We start from the raw sequence: 17,724 nt of genomic DNA, 5'->3' as shown, positions 1-17,724 counted from the left end.
GAATTCAAAATATAGAATATTTTTATTGTGAAGTAGAAAGATATTTCCATGCTGAACAAATACTTAACTAATTCACCATCAAGTTCTGAGAAAACTAAGATCAATTTGAAGGCTCACATTTTATCAAAACTGAGGAACTATCCACTAGCCACCCCTAACTAGCTGTTTTGGTGGCAATAGCTAAGCTGTGAGAAGGAAAGCCCAAATTACTTCTTTTAAGTACAGAAGTACTTTTAAGTACAGAAGAACAGAAGTCCCATGTTTAAGTGCTCCTCAATGTGCCTGGTAAACCTCCAGTGACAGTAAACTCCTGCTTTATGTGTGGCAAGACAAACTTGAGTCTAAGAGGTCCATCAGTCCTTGCAAAAGGAAGCCTTTCCATTGCTGGAGATGGGCAGCTACTGTTACAGAACAACTGGATTAATATACTCTCTAGAAGGTAAATATATTTATGGATTCTTCTGCTCTGACCAGTAGAAAATTACTTCTCAGATGTCTCCAGCAATAGGTCATTTTACAGGCAGTGCTGTGGTCTGAAAAACTTCACTTATGGTCTCAGTTTAAATAACTTTCTAGTTCAAAACCATGTAAACCTCAGTGTTCAGAAAGGAAAGGTTATAGCAAGAAATAGAAGAATGCATGCTTTGTTTCACAGCTTGTGATAATACAATCCCAGGAAGAAGATGAGCAAGCTTTACAAAGTGAAACCAGAAAGAAAACATCACATGAATGCAATCTACAGTCCACCTGAAGTTACAGGAGCTATTTCCTCTTCATAAGCTTTGGTGTGACCTGAACACCAGAGCAGTTAGGAAGCAGTGTGGATCAAATCTGGAAATTATAGATGAGCAGCCTACAAGGCAAATGAAACATGCAGCTATTGAACAGGTTGAAATCATGGCTGAAAGGTTCATTTGAAACTACAGGACACTTTCTTGCCTGGGCTTTAAAAGCTTTCTGGACCACATTTGTTTAGCTGTCTTTACGTTGGTAGGAACTGCTGTCAAAGAGGTCTCCTCTTATTAAGTATGACAAGCAAATCTCTTTATGCATGTTGTGAGTCTTAAAATCCAAGAGCTAAGTCATCCTTTCCTTTCCTACACAGACATCTGTGGGAGTGCAAAAGGCCTCCTGAATCAACAATTTATTTTCAGATTTCTGCAGGGAGTGAGGGAGATAAGGGCAAGTTCTACAATCACAAAAATTAAGGAAGTACAGGTGGTACTACTGAGGTGGAAACTCTGAAAGCAGTTACAGTCAGCCAATGCTTAACAATGGCAGTGGCAGATGGTTTCTAAACTACCTCTGACAGCCAGATAAATCCTGTAGTTCTAGGGTCCACAGCCTGTCCTGGGTTTGGGCCATTGCTCACAGCTTCCTGGTCTAGTTGCTGCTGGGGGAAAACTCATTCAGGCAATGACAAGAATGTGGCCCTTCTTGGCAAAACCCTTGGGAAATACTTGTGGTCCCATGGCATTTAAATGAGACTTAAAACACATGCTTCAATTTAAGGGAGTTCTTCCAAGGTTTATTCATGAACCAAAGGAGTAACTTAGAACCTAACATTTCAGTTGGAAGGAACCTACAATGATCATCCAAGTCCAGCTGCCTGACCAGTTCAGAGAACCTCAGCCTATGCTTAACTGTGTTCTTGACACCCTTGGACACCTTCATACCTGTGACTTTCACCTCAGAGGCTGTATGCTGCCTCTTCATCCTGGGAGCTGACTTGCACTACTACTGAGCATGCAGCCAGAGGACTCTACAAGCTTATTTTCTCCTCCTCTTTGCTCCCATCACTGTGCCAGAGGTTTCTGCCCAGTTACAAGTCAGAGGATTTGGTTCACTTGAAACATACAGGAAACACGTGAAACAAGAGCCAGGTATTTCCTGTTAGACATCTGTGAGGTTACAGATAAAGACTCAAATTGCACCTTTCCATTTCTGAAATTCCATGGAATTAATTCTGGAAGCTCTGTCAATACAGCCAGACTTCCAGTTTTCTTCAAAATCAGATGTTAAGTATCTGTAGCTACAGCTCAGTCACTTTGTGAGAAGCCAGACAGCAATTTTACTTATGCAAAACTTAATGTCACATTTGTCATACTAGAGCACAGGAGTGTTTTTTAAATTTTATTTTTCATTTGAGATACTGCAGAGCTTTCTTATGATACACATTCATGGGGCTTCCAGTAACAGGCTTTCAAAACTAATTAGAGCGATGAATCATAATCAGAAATAAATGAGTCTTACACTTATTAAGACAGTTATTTAAAAAATGTTTTGATGAATCACACAAAAATGCTTGCAAAAAGCATTACACTTTTTCATAGATACATTTGTTGTTTTTCCTTCTCTTACGAAATGAGCTTGTGCTTTTAACACTCGAATAAAAAAAGTATTTACAGCAGACGTCATAAATGCTACATTGCAATTAAGACAGGCAAATTGGTGATGGTCCCCTGCTTTGCCATTTATGAAACATGCTGGGGGTCTCAGATCTGTTCTATCAACTCCCAACTCAAAAAGTGTTCAGTCTTGGATCTTCAGTATGCTCCTTTTCTCCAGATCATTCATTTCCTTCAGTATAAGGGCAATATTGTATCTCAGTTCTTGAAACTTCGCAAGGGGCACCTGAAACAGAACATTCAGGTTAGGAAGCATGAAATGGGAGGAACTTCGACTAGGGCATGTCTATGGACTGGGAGAATCTCACAGTGCCACCCCAGTCTCTCTTAAAATAATGTTTTGTGTTGGTTTTTAGACTTAACACAAAAGATTTGAGTTAATAAGATTCAGTTAATTGATCAAATCATCTGAGTGAGCCTCATCAGCTCTGCTTTTTTGGCTACTCTGAAGACACGCAGAGTCCCTTGTGATCCTTCTGCCTCCTGTAGCACAGATACCCATTATATGAGAAGAATCCAGCATCTGACTTGCATTTTCTGTATGCATCAGAAATGCATAAAAAGGCATCATGTCCTTTTCACTTTTGACATATATACAACCAGACTTGAAATTCTGCAGTTCCCGCTGCTTTTTAATAAAATCTTCATTGTCAGAGATTGCACTGTGATAAAAAAAAAACCAAACCAAACCCAGGAGATCAAAGAGCATAACTTCTTGCTGGGACATACACCTTTAAAAATGTTCATAATGGAATTATTTTCTGAACTTAGCATCTTACATAGTTAGCAGGACACTTTGAATGTGTCTGAATGAAAGGTGAGGACTATATTTGCTTGTATATGGTGCCTTGAACCAAAATACAAGTTTGTCCCAAAGAGCTACTAAAGACCATTCATCAGGTACAGACATTGAGTTTATAGCCAGATCTTTAGCATTTCAGATCTAAGCAGCAGCAAAGAGCTGATTCTAAGAGAAGAACACTGTTTGCTATCAGGTGTCTGCACTTCTGTGCATACTGGGCAGGACAACACAGAGCCACTGCCGAACAGCAAAGGGTCTGCCACAGACTTGCAACAAAATAAACCTTACAACCAAACCAAAACAACCAGGAGAGCAAGACTTGATATTATATACCAGGAAATAACCCCCCCTAATCTAAACAATAAAGACTACAGATTAGTTTTTGTAAGTGAAACCTAGCCAATTATAAAGGGTTAAGCTAAAGCCCATGGCACCATTTAGGTTCCATGGAAGAACTCAGAGCATACAGGATACTCTGAGCTGGACTGTCCAGAAAGGGGGGAATCTGATCTGTGAAGTGACACCCTCAACACATTGCAATGTAGCACAGAATTTAAGCCTTCCTCAGCAGCTGCCTTCTTGTGAAGCTTTGTAACACCAGTCCCCCATTTTAACCCACACTGCTTTCTTTGGTGCTTCTCCACACTACTACCAACACATGAATTGAAGCCAAACTCCTTACAAAGTTCAAATGTAACAATGCCTGCTGTGCACCGAGTTCCTGTATGCACCACCATGTTATTTATAGAACAAATAGCATTCCCTTTCAAAGGTTAAAAATATGGAAGAGTTTATGCAATCTTCTGGCAAGTCTTTACATACAATGTCATAAATGCTTCCACTGACTAATCCTGAAGTAAAAAGCAAAGAGTTTTTTCTCCTTTTTCTCTAGCAGCAAGAACTGTGCTGAAGAAAGGGAACAAAACCACCTCTGCCACAGAAGAGCTGTTACCATCCTCTACCAAGTGTAGGGGGTTTAAAGGGTATCATACATTATATAAACTACCTCAGTAATTCTCTTGCCCCCTCAAGAGCAACCATCAGGTCTAAAGGTTACAGTTGATAATCAAACCAGTTATTATGCACAAGGCACTTTCAGTAATTAATATTCTAACAAGTGAGGTTTCAGCAAAATGTGTGTAGGAACAAGGTATGAAATTATGTTGGTTGGCGTTTCATTATATATATTGTGTGCAGCTACACTGAGTGTGAAGGATTCCAAAGCAAAGCAACCAATGATAAGGCACCACTTACAAAAACTTTAATATTTTAAACAGTAGTTCAACTTTCTAAATAAAAACTTCAAGTGATTTCTTTTTTTATTTATTATGGCAATCAGACTTACTTCAAAGCGATGAGCTGTCCCATCTGAAAGCTTCATCATCATTAAAATGGATGGCTGAAGTGCACGGGCCAGTGAGCTGAAATTATTTACATTATTAGTATTATACCAATAGTCATCAGCAGTGTGGTGCAATCTCAGTCACAGAGTCCTATATCTGGCTAGCTGGAAACTCAGGAACACAGGAACCCTGTCCAATTTTCCTCAGTATTGAGACTAATAATTTTTTTATAGTTTAGAAGCTGCAATTTTAGGAGCATTTTCTTTTTACATAATAATCAGTTTAGTGGAACTATGATAGGGATAGAAGCTGAGCAAGCCAGCAATAATGCACAGTTTTCTTAAGCAGTTTACCACATTGCAGTAATCCTTTCCATTCCTTCATATATACTTTCAACTGCCATCTCATCTGGGGAATCAAACTCTTTCAGTCTTCAGCCTAAATTTGTGGGTTATTTTATTTGATGATCCAAAGAGGGGAAATGAGTCATTCTTGTGCAGCTTCCATCAACTGATGTTGCCAAAGCCTGCTCAGGTACTGACAGGCACTACAGCCAGGAGCCATGCCTCTTTGCAGAGGCTGTTGCTGGATGATAAACAAGAATTCCCAGTGGGGGGAGGTTGACTGGAGAGGAAAATGAGAAAGAGGAAAACAGAAAAGTGTAACATATTGCTCCTGTGTTATCTGGCTGCAGCTTGCAAGCATTGTGGCTGAGGACATTCATCTGTACATTTTGCTGTCTTACAGGTACAGATTTTTTCTGCATAGTGATACCTGTGTGGTACTTACAGCACTGATCACCTGAGCTAGCAGCTTGTGGCCATCACAGTTTTCACTTAGGAGCTTTTTTTCCTGATTTCGGGAAGACTATCCCAGATGTGATGGGCCTCTCAGCTACAGCCACAATGAGACTGCACTCTCTCTCAGATGCAGGTGTTCATGAATGCAGTATGAAGTCACTCCTGCTAACTGACAAATACTGGAACATCTTCCAAATTCTGTCACCCTGGTCCATCTTGGTTAGAACTACAAAGACCAAGAAGAGCAGACCACATGTCTCTGTTCCCTTCTGGCTCTAGCCAAAGATCCACCCCCCAGCTGCCTCTGCTGTGGCAGATGGCAAGCAGCTATTCACTGCAGGCACAGGCAGGATGATCACAATGGCTTTCATTCCTGTTTTCTCAAATAAACTGGGAGCCAGCTCAGTGACCAATGGTACAACTATGGCAGTGTGGAGGTGCTTTGTAGAGGTCTCTTTGTAGAAGCTACAGCAGACTCCACAGGTCATAAAAAGTAATTTAACATACAAATGGTACTGTATTTGAGAAGCTGAATAGATGATTGCTCTCTTCTGCCCCAGTGGAACTGAGAGGTTGGCTGGCAGCATAAGGCTCAATCCATCTAATTTACTCCATCACCTCTGAGGACCTCTGGAGTCATATCAACTCCATTAAGTTGTAAAATATTCAAAGAGAGACTTAAAGTGAAACATTTGTAGTACACAGGTTTTAGAGATAAAAACAAATGGGAGCCTAAGAAGTATCATTAGTAGAAGAGGAAGGCAGCAGCCTTTTGGCAGGTCCATGTTAGCAGCAGCAATCTGTATATAAACTGACTTCTACACTGTTCAGAAAATCCCTTTCACAGCTTACCATGTAATGCCACATGCCAGTCCCTAACAGCAAGATACATTTTAACACTTCACATTTTGAAGCAGCATTACACTTCTTTCTTGGGGAAATTAATTTCTAGGGTCATGCAGAACTCTCTTTATACCTTGTGGATATAGCTACATCCACTCTCCACCTGAAGTCCTGGACACTTGGCAGTCTACATCTTTGTATCAGAGCTGTGCCTTCCGGAGCAGGACGCCTACAGAGTAAATCAGAAAAGGGAGATTAAAATGCAGATTCATAAAAGGAACAAAAATCCAAAGAGAAAATAAGATTCCTGAGAACAAACCGGTCTGGAATTGTTTGCCTATATATGTTCTCACTTAGAGGGATCTGAAAGAGTGGAGGTTTTGCATATTTAAGACAGCTGTGGTCAGATTATCCACCTTTTTCTATGCTTAACTATACTCCATCAAAAAAAAAAAAAAAAAGAGAGACCAAATGAGTCTGTGTAATTCCAGTAAACTGATGTCATTATAAAGTTTAGCAGGAGTCACTGTGGTGGCTGGCATTTCTATTTTTCAATTATATACAACTGTGAGGCATAGAATATATCTGCATATGTATCTTTACCTTTATGCAGATCTAACAGGAACAAGTGAGCAGGAAAAAGACATAGGACTTGAATAAAAAAGTTACAGTAAGGTTACTGTGCTCCTTCAGCAGAAAACATCTAGTCCTAGTGAGCAGCAATGTTTTAAAATGTTATAATATTAGGGTGTACTATATTATAATATTAGGGTGTACTTTGAAGCATACTAAAAAGAAAAAAAACCCCGCACAGTTTCTTGCTAATCGAACATAATTTACAAATTAAGTTCCTTACATAATTTTTGCTTCCAACCCCAGCACAATCTTTGTGATTTTTGTCTAGCCTAATATGTAAGAAGCCAAGGACTTAATTTATTATTCATATTGCATTGAGAATCAGTTTATTTCTGTGAGGAAATACAGTTGACAGTGATTAAACTTCAGATGGCTGACAATCTTTAAAATTTTAAGAGCATCTTAAGCTCTGGGTAAGTAAACAAGGCAAATCTGATACAAAGACATAACAACCATCCATTTTTAGGTATAGATGCAGAAATATCTTCAGAATGAGGTCATTGAGCTGGTCCATTCAGGAACCAGCCTGGGCTTCATGTTACTTGCCATTTTGTTATTTTTTTTATTGCTAAGCATCCCGTGTATCTGGAAGTTATTTACGGTACATTTCAAAGCTACTCCAGTACTCCTGCTAAGGGCAGGATAAGAAACGTTACAACTTTTATCCATGGTGCTAGACATAATCTAATTACAGACTTTACATCAGAAAGGAATCCTCTCTGCACACATCAAGGACTGTAGGAATGATAGTCTAACATCCTGACTCAGATGCTTGTGTGCAAGTTATCTGCTGCCTTTAGGAACTGCCCAGAAGGATTATTAATTTGATAAGGTAATGCAGGACTGACAGGCTGAGATCTTACTCTTGCATTTAGCAAAGTCAAAGAAAAGAATTTATCCTATTTGGTTTTTGGTTGTTTTTTTTTTCTAAGGGGGGGTGGGTGGTGTAAGAAGTGACACACATTCCTAATAGTATGGTAAAGGAATGAGCAGAAGAAATAGATCAGCTGGTTCTTACTCATTGTCAACTACTGGATAGGAAGTAGGTCAACACAGCTGGGTGCAACCATGAGGAGCTGGAGTCTAGGATGGTCATTAGCAGGATTAAACAGTAAGAACAGACCTTTGCCTCAGTGGTGAGCTGCTGCCAGGGGATTGCCTAATTTGGGGAATAGCCCCACTGCTACCACTTCCTGAAGACACACTAATTCCTACCAATGGAAGCTGCTCCATTCAGGACAGCAACAGAGTTTTTGGAGCAAGAAAGAGTAAACAGGAGGATGTCTTAGTTAGCAGTGGTGGGAAAGGTCAGCAATGCCAAAACATTGAAGCTTCTGATGATTGTTTAGTTAGGGCATTTCTGTGGCCAAACCACAAAGCTTTAGTTCTGGTCAGGACTGCACTTGAGCACGATTCCCTCAGAGAGCAACGTGGCTTTTATAGCTTAGCTTAAGCTTCTGTCAGCACCTTCTCATCCTGGACAAGATTGCAACTGAAACTGCAACAATCCTGTGAGGATGACAGAATGTGCACAGTGGCCAACATACACACAGAAATTACACAGGCCATTAATCAAGCCATTGATTTGTGAGAGGAATAGCAAAACGGAGCAGAAAAAGACTCCATGGATCTCATACCCCAAACCTGCAGAGTATGATTACATTTTGTAAGCACTCTGTGCCAACAGCTGCAAAATACTGTCAGCACATGGTGCAGAGGCAGAAGTTACAACAAGTAAAGCACCAGAGGTCATCCAACTTAGACATGGAAAAGATGATACACCTGGTGGCAAGAACATCATTTGCCAAAGAATACAACAGAAGATGTTCTTGGAAATGAAAGATTAATTAATGCAGAGCAGCAGCTGACCTAACAGTATCAAAACCAGAGAGAAATTCTGGATGGTTCTCTATACACGTAACAAGACATGCCTAGCAGGCCACTGAACAGGGAGAATGAATAAATTGGTATGTGTGAAATGCTGACAAATGGCACACAGAAAACACCCTCCTGGTAGAAACTAAAGCTGCACTATTTAAAAAAAACAAGCAGCACATTAATTATTATTATTCTAAACATTCAGGGAGCAGGGTATCCTTTCCCTTAAAAAGAAAGTTTTCATTTCATGAAGGTATTTTATGGTATCAACATGGTAAGTATATAGATTGATAGAACTCTGGGGACACAGCAATACAAATGTCAAATTTCCAGTACTTCAGAGCTGTTGTTTAGTGAACAAAATTACAGAAATAAGATAAGATGCCAGGGAAAGTATTAAAAAAGCATTTTCTGGGTTATCTAGCTCATACTGAATTTTTTATTATATGCTAATACTTCTCTTACCATCACAATCACAGATATTTACAACTCAATAAGCATTTGCATGACTCAGTGTTACATTTAAGATTATTAAAACAGATCTGTCTAGAAATCAAATCTGAGGTGCTCTTCTCTGGTCTCAAAACAGAGAGCAGATTACACTGGATAATCACAGCTTTTGAAATAAGAAAAAGCTAAATTTTCCAGCATCGTGATTTCACAGTAGAAAACAGGCAATCATGCATCCTTGAAATGACATCTAAATTTATCTCCTTTCTCCACTGCAAACAGTATTTCCACTTTCCAACCATGAATTTTGCATTCCTAACACCTATAATTCAAACAGAAGAGCAAAGAAAAGATGAGAAGGCTGAATTTATTTTTACTCTAAGAACCTTTAGCTTTAAGCCAAGATCTTAACCAAGGAAATGAAAAGTATTTTTAACTTTGGGAGTAGCATTCAGACCCTTGTGAGGGTAACTGAAACACCATACTATGATTATATAGATTCCATGCAGAATATCTGGAGCAGTGTAGGATTAGTGATGCTATGTGCTGAGTGACCTCAAATTTCAAGGAGGAAAGTTTTGCATATGTAAAAGTTCAAGCAATTTCTATAATAGAATAAGCTAAGGCTGAGCAGAGAACCATACAGAAATTAGGAATCCTTAGAACAGACAAAAGAAATCAGTTGTTTAGAAAGTACTTTAGTATTTCCTCTGGAGCTGCTGTGGTTCACTGTTTAGAAAATGAATAAAAGCAAGCAGAGCACTTGGTAACTCACACATGTCATTGAGTCAACCAATGTGAATTCCCAGCTCAGCTATATATTAAGATTTGACTAAATGCTATCTGAGAAAGCTTCCAGGAACCACAGCACAAAGAAGGTCTATTAACTTGCCTCTCAACCAAACGAGTCTTTCACTTTTGCTCTAGCTTGCAATAATGAAAATAAAAATGCTTAATTCTGTACTGCATTTATCTGTAGGTGTAGAGGTACCTTACAGAGGATACAGAACTTTATAAAAACTTATGTGCAATAATCACAGAAAAAACGAAAACTGGCATGAAAACCACTTACTGCCTATATAGCCATGGATGATGGACATGCTTTGTTGAATCTGAGTAACAGGACCAATCTTGTTCTCACTGAGATAATTTTGTTGTGCCTTCAGTAGACCTGTGATTTTTGTCAGCAGAGCTCAGTGCAACCCTGCTGGGTGCACAGTGCATGGTACACAAAGATACTAACCTGTTACCAAAGACTATACTGGAAAAGTCCAGGATGAAATCTTCTGGTATCCTTGAAAAGAAGAGCAATACAAAATAATTAAGTGTTTTGTAACCACAAATATATGGTCTTAGTTACCAAACAAAAAAATTGTCTGTTACAGAACACAAAAAATGTGTCACATTTTCCATCTTCCATTGCTTAAAACTGCCACCAGCTCTTAGGTAAGCACTTCAGTATTGATTCAGCCAAGGCTCTCAAAAGGACAGCCTATGTTTTGATATCAAGGACCCTAAAAACTGCATCACATCTTCCTGTCCTACCTACTATGGTTTCAAAAGAACCCAATATTTGGTTAAGTTCTCTCAGTGAAGTCAAGGAAGTTGTCCTGATGGCTCTGACATGTGCAGAAGGCAGGCCAGCAATGCACGCTTTGAAAAACCCCAAACCTACACATTTCATTTCACTTTCACCTGAAATATAACGAAAAGAAGACAGAATTAATTGCCCCCTCAAAATTTAAATTGAGACCCTTGCGGCTAAGGTTACTTACAGAGGGAACATATCTAACATGAGGAGGACAAGCATAAATTTGATGGGAACAGACTCACACTCCACTTCCTCTCCACTACTTCACCATCTCTATGACACCCTTGTTGCCCTACAAAGAAGCTGCTGCTGGTTTTCAGTTCAGTGTCAGGCTGTGAACTGCAAAGACTGCAGAGCAAACACTATCCATTGAGCTGCTTTTGCCATGGGGACAGTAATTTCCTACAGAGAGGCAGGTTAGACAAGTGGGAGAATAACTACTGCTGCCACAGTTTAATCCAGCACTCAACAAGAATCAGTGCTCAGAGACATTACTCACCAGTGGCAGAGAGGCACAGCAGTACATCAAAGAAAAATCAAAGCAAACAAGGAAGTTACCTGTCCTAAAGGCCTTACAGTGTCTAATGATGGGAGAAAAAACAAGTCACCAGCTCACACAGTGGGAAGATGAAAAAGGAGTTATTAGAGCTTGAATTCTTAATAGGAGAAGTGGGGTTAAAACACATTTTTAAATGGTTTCTGTATAAAACTGAATTCATGTTAGCAAGGTGGTTACGTGAGGCAAACTGGGAAGTGAAGAGGGACTGGACAGTTCTTTTTTGGCTGCACTCATCTTCTTTCAGAAGAGACACAACTCTATTTCTGCAAACTACTTACATTTTATTGTGCTAGTGTATCATTTAACCCATCCTGGGAGACAGGGGGCTGTAATATGATTATTGTGAAACCTATCACAATACTTGCTGGACTGTGAGAACAAGTGTTAGTAAAACAAAAGCATTAATGCTACCTTGGAGCTTGCATTATTTTTGCTGTGCAGTTAATGATTTTGCAGAAAATTCTGTTCCTGGCTCAAGCAGCTTACACAAGGCCAGCCACACACTAAGCAGATCAGACAGAGAACATGGCACAACTCAGGCCTGAGCTACAGATGGCAATCAGTTTTCAAAAGAACATTCTGGGGAAGGGACTTAAAGGGAAGGAAAAAGATGTGAGAATGTCTCAATCCCCTCTTATTGGTCTGAGCCATAAAGTTAATAAACAGCCTGAGAGGAGAGGGAAAAAATAGCACTCATAATTTAGAGAGAATTTATTCTGTCTCAGCCAGTCAGGCCAAGAGACAGGCTATATGGTATAGCAACCCTGTGAAATCAATAGTTTTGATCTAATTAATCAAAACTTTATTTGGTGGAATTCACTGAAGGAAACAGAATGCGAGAGGTAAAAAAAAAGGTAACCTGGCTCAGAACTCAAACCTTTTAAAGACACACAAAAAATAAAATCAAAACAAAACAAAAAATACCACATGATCACAAGATGACCCACAGGAGTCACTGCAGACAGACCAGTGTCTGAAAGTAATTAGTAGGTTTCTTAAAGATGAGCAGCTATTTCATAACCAAATCCAAGTGCACTGGGAAACATAGGAAATGACACGGGAATTACCATAGGAATCAAAGATGCTACAGTGCTACCAAATTTACTAGGTAGAGTGGAATAAGCTATTCCACATTCCAATAGAAGTTTAGCCACAAGGTGAAGAGAGCTACTCACAGGAAGAAAGACTGTCACAGATGGAGGTTAGAAAGAATCACAACAATATGAAAATCATGGAAGCACAGCAGCAATGAGCAGCACAGAAGACTTAAAAGTCTGCAAGCAACACAAATGCAGTTACCTGAACTACTGCTGCTATATCAGTCATGTTAGCCAGAACAATAAATAAAAAAGATTTTTCAGGATACAAAAGAGGTCATCCAGACTGAGAAGTGTCTTTGTAGGTCCATGAGTAATCCATGCAGTAAGAAAAAAACCATGGCAAAAATCAGCTACAAGAGTCTAAGGCATGAAAATGTGGTCAAACCACAAGGAGAGTGGCCTGGAGTCTGTGTCTGTGATACAGGCAGGGTGCACAGCCAGCCCAGCACTGACTCGTGGTGCTCCTGCACACCAACTTCCTCCACTCCTCAGCAGTTGAATACTCACCCACCCCAACAAACTTGGCATGGAGCTTTTACTGCTCTTCACTATTCTTTATCACACTGAACACAGTCTGTGTGCATCTCAAAAATCACAAACTCCCACTGGGTCAAAAGCAAGTCATCAGTTTCTTACTGACCTACTTTACCCTGGGTGTGAACTCTGTGACATGTCAGAGGAAAGAGCTCATGTTTTAGCTCACAAGACAACAGGCAGGCCAAGCTCCAGCACTGAGCTGCAGACAAAATTGTATCAACTAGCAAGGCACCTTTCATCATGACCTCAATTAGACCTGTCACCAATTACATCCTCATTACACGTCTGAACTTGCACCTTGAAATTGCTCATAAAATAAATTATGCTTATGACTGCAGAACAGAGTCTGAGAAAGCCAGTTTACAGGTAAATGGACAAATAAGGATGTAAAAAGGCAGGATTAGAAATATATCTATTTCTCCAGATACACTAGGAATTCTGGGCAATCAGAATGTTAAGAATTGTGGGAAATTAGCATTTTAAAATAATTGGGCCTTGATGCAGAGATTGCTCTATAGATGAAGATAACATCAACTGCTGGTATTCTCTCATTGCTACTGAATGTGGAAATAAGGAAAACCCTATAGAGATTATCAGCATCTGATGTCTAGCTTTTATGATATAAACTTCTGCTCAGACTTTGACTACTTCTCTAACAAACATTATGCTTTCTGGGGTAATGGGCAGGAGAGATCATAACTGAACAAGATGGCAGGATTTCATGAGGGTTGTACCATTGGTCTTTTAAAGAAGAAAAAAGTAGGGCAGTTTCCTAGCTTCAGAAATGTTACTAATGTCTTACCAAACATGTTATAAAATACTGCAGGGCAAGGTGGGGATGGCAGAGGGAAGGTCACTCACATTTGCATAACCTACATTACAGACTAAATTAGACCAATCTCCACAGCATGTGAAATTTAGTGCTCATGCTCAGTGCTAAACCAAGCCTTACACAACACCTGTTTTTTCCTTGTGGCAACAGATATATTATGTGTTATTTACAGGTAATTTTTATACTAACTTTTTTTGTGAAAAAAGTTGATTTGGGGAAGCAGCTACATAAAAGTTATGAAAAAAACCAAACAGATCTAAAAAAAAACCAAGCTTAACCATCATACCTGAGCTCTCTTAGGTCTTCCTTAAAAACCTAGAAAGACAAGGAAGGTGAAATTTTACAGGGTATAGTCTTGAAAGATCATTATAAATTAATAGTGGTTACTTGCTGGTATCTCTTTTAGTTTCAAGTGCCAGTAGTTTTGAAATGACACGTTATATATTGAGAAAAATTTCCAGAAGGGTTCAGTCAACTAATTTTTAAAGACCTAAGTCTTTTGGAAGCCTTTATTTTTGAAAACAACATCCCTGTCATACCTTGTCTGTAGCTATCCATAATATATTTAGAGTAACTATGCACCCTTATTCTCAAATATGTTTTGCAGTAACTTGTTGAGACTGTGACAACAGAAAGGAAGTGGCAAAAGATAAGCTCTGAATATGAAGCAATGCTTTCACTAGGTTTCCTGCAATATATGAGCTTTCCCAGTATGCCTGGGTAAATATGAAAACAGTGTCTTAAACAAGACAGAAGTGCCAGAAGCCCAGAGGTGGTTCACTCACATAAAAATCAAACGAGAAAAGAAGAAATGTAAGGTAAAGTAACATGAAAAAGGAAAGAAAAAACAGCCATGAAGAAGTACCATGGGTTGGGATCATGGCAGCTGTACACATATTCACACAGAACATCACACAGAACATTTCTGTATAAACAGAATGTTCTCCCAATTTCCCCTATACTGTTCTGGTGGCAAGACCCTCATTGCTTTATGGCAGAAGTATGAGGAAAGGCAGACAAACAAATAACAGAAATTTTAAGTAAGGACAAAACGAGTGCAATGTGTGAACATAGAGTTAGGGTATGAGAGCCAATGGACATGCAGTAACACTTTACAATGGTTTCTTCTGGAGTTTTAATTTAAGAGTGAAAGCAAAAATGCACAGTAAACAAGATGTTGAAGCAGAAAAAGAGACAGGAATCTCCTTAAAGCTTAAATGGTTTCTAAAAAAGTTCACTTTAAATCTACCCAACAGATAAAATAATAAGCTCTAGATATGTAACAGTTTATTCCAAACACTTAAACTTGGACCAACATTTTTGTGTGCAGCTCCCCACCCTGGCAAATGGGGCTGAGATGGCAACTCATGTCTGACACAGGTTTTAACTTATCAGGACTCCCAGAACTTACTTCTTGTTTGAAAGTTGATAAGGGGAGCCTCAGTGCTTCTCGGAGAAGGGTGTACATGCCAGAAATGAGGAAAGCAAGCTGCTCTCCTGAGAGGTTACTGCTTTCTGCAATCAGCTGGACAGATTCCCTGCAGTCCTTTCCTTCCAATGCATTAACAGTGACTGTGAACAAGAAAGCAAAGAGACTGTGAATATTAACATGAAAATATTTATGATTTCACTTGACTTAGCTTACTGACATTTTTCCTTATGTGAAACTGTCATTTCAGGTCTGTGTCAATACATCTGATCATCCACCACCACGGTCAGTCTCACAGCACTTTACCAAGAGAACTTCAAGCTTTTGCATTGTAAAATTGAAGATGCCTTTACTGTTGAAATTTGATCCAGTGGGATAATGCAAAAAAAGATAAAATATTCATTGCTCACAAGTACAAATCTTAACCTGAGCTTCTATCAATAACTTTGTCCACATTACAAGTCTGGTTACAGTTCAATTACACTTCTGATACGCAGGATAAGAGAGGACTGAGAAAGCAAACAATTCAACACTGTTCTCCAAAGTTTCACATAATTATTTGATCTTGCAATGTCAGCATAGGCTAAGGATTAAGTGGTCAAGGAGAGAAAACTAACCCTCCAAGTCTTGTAGTTTGCACAACTGCTAATAATACAAATTTCAAAGGAAATTACTGTTGACCCATGTGGTAGTATTATACACTAATAACTGGTGTGGGTTTATCTCCCTCAGTCACTCATCCTTTCTCCATATATGCACTGGCTTATATATGTTTTTGTTCTTATGTCAGCTTCTGTCATGGACTCTGATCAGTCTGGCTGGGCTGCTGGAGCCACAGGAAGCCCCACTGGGGATAACAAAAAGGTTACAGACACAATCCCATTCCAGGGTGAAGACATTAGTTATTTATACTGCACCATATTTAGTGCTGTGAATAAACCATAAAAAGCTAAAAATGTCCAACAAGAGTTACTGAAAGCCAACACTAAGAGATTAGCTTAATACTTTAGATAAACTGAGTTGAAATCCATCATGTCTTCAAAGACTCCTAAACCTTTAAAGGAAAAAAAACTGCTGCCTTCCAAGCTGTTAATCACAGACCAGCAAGAGCAGAAGATGACTGGAGATTTCTGACAGCTCTGTGTGATCTGGAGGCTGTGATCTCCATCCCCTCTGGGGCACTGACTGCAGTAGGTTACCTGCTCTGGCTTCAGATGGTTTTGAAGACTGACTGTTCCCCCTACAGTAGGAAGCATTTATTGCACGCCTAATTGTCGGCAATAATTTACACCAAAACTAAAGCCAGATGAGGCTTAGTGGAGATAGTCAGGCTTCCTGGCACTGCTATAACCTCTCAGTCTCCATTGCCCCTGCACTAGACAGCAAATTTGCATCAACTTTTGTCCCAAATGCCTGTTTATAGAGAGATTTACAGCTTTCAGTCCTTCCAAGGAAACCCTGGATATATTGCTCCATTTCTGACACTGCACTGCAACACTGTTGAAGCCACATCAGCTGCCAGATGCTTCGGGTCCTCGCTGACAGGAAAAAAACCCAAAAGCCTGAAAGGGAACTCTGCTGAGAAAACGTGCAGGTAAGGGGGGCAGCACCGTGCCATGGTGTGCAGCACTTGTTCCGGCCCAAACCAAGCCAAAACCTTTTGCTCTGACCGACTCTCCGATTCTTCAACAGTGTATTCAGCTGAGGGACTTTGATTTTGGTGGGCAAAGGTACCTCGAGAAAAAACTCAAGTGTCCCGCATCAAACAGGCAGATTTTCCATCCCAGAGCCCCAGCTCCTGACAGACACCTCACCTGGGGGTCCCTTTATTTTCTCTTCACGCTGTGGGGATCCCGGGGGGTCCCTGACTCCCACTCCCCGCACGATCCCAGCGTGATTCCACCACAGCCTCTGGGTCCCGGGGGATGATGTGAACAGCGCTCGGTGCCAGACCGGGGGCAGCTGCAGAACTCCGTGCCTCGTTCTCCGGGATTTTATACAGAATTTGACACCAAGAGTTCCGGGTTCGTGTTTCACCCTCGGCTTTCGCTTCCCCCGGGGAAAAGCAAAGGGAAGGGTCCCAGAAGAGCTGCAGCCCTGCCCAGGCAAGGCAGGGGACAGAAGAACCTCCAACTACCCTCTCTTCCCGAAGAGGATCCACCGCTTCCTCCAGGAACGCGGCTCCTACCCACCGGGTCCGTCTCCCGAACCCCTCCCGGTTCCGCCGCGGAGGGGGGGAGCGGGGAGTAGCGGGCAGGGCAGAGCCCAGGGGAGGCCGCGCTCGGGCCCTACCTTTGAGGAGCCGCCGGAAGGTCTCCTTGCCCACATCCTGCACAACCCGGGCCATGGCTTCCACCTCAGCCGGTACCCGGGGCCCCAGGAAGCCGCCTCCGCCGCGTCCCCCGCCGCTCTCCGCCTGCCCGTGCCCCAGCGCAGCCGCCATGGCTCCTCAGCCAACGCCGCACGCAACGGGCGGGGGCTTCCATTCACCCTCCGGCGAGGCAGGGGGCGCTGTG

General features: G+C 40.8%; 1 protein-coding gene across 2 annotated transcripts; it reads right to left on the bottom strand.

The window, feature by feature from the left end:
* Positions 1-2,120: 2,120 nt before the first annotated feature.
* COMMD5 (COMM domain containing 5) lies at positions 2,121-17,711 on the bottom strand. 2 transcript variants are annotated; one of them, XM_071758082.1, is made up of 7 exons: positions 17,501-17,710; positions 15,191-15,351; positions 14,066-14,094; positions 10,404-10,454; positions 6,330-6,425; positions 4,556-4,631; positions 2,121-2,634 (listed from the first exon to the last, which is right to left on the bottom strand). In XM_071758082.1, exons 1-7 carry the CDS (start codon positions 17,649-17,651, stop codon positions 2,533-2,535), a joined length of 666 nt encoding a protein of 221 aa, XP_071614183.1. In that variant the 5' UTR covers positions 17,652-17,710; the 3' UTR covers positions 2,121-2,532. The 2 variants fall into 2 exon arrangements, with proteins under 2 accessions (XP_071614183.1, XP_071614184.1); XM_071758083.1 differs by lacking the exon at positions 10,404-10,454 and having other exon boundaries at positions 17,501-17,711.
* Positions 17,712-17,724: the final 13 nt, after the last annotated feature.

Source organism: Heliangelus exortis, chromosome 14 (assembly GCF_036169615.1).
Source record: "Heliangelus exortis chromosome 14, bHelExo1.hap1, whole genome shotgun sequence".
NCBI lineage: Eukaryota > Metazoa > Chordata > Aves > Apodiformes > Trochilidae > Heliangelus > Heliangelus exortis.
The sequence above is the reverse complement of the archived record's forward strand: the minus strand, read 5'-3'. Positions and strand labels throughout refer to the sequence as shown.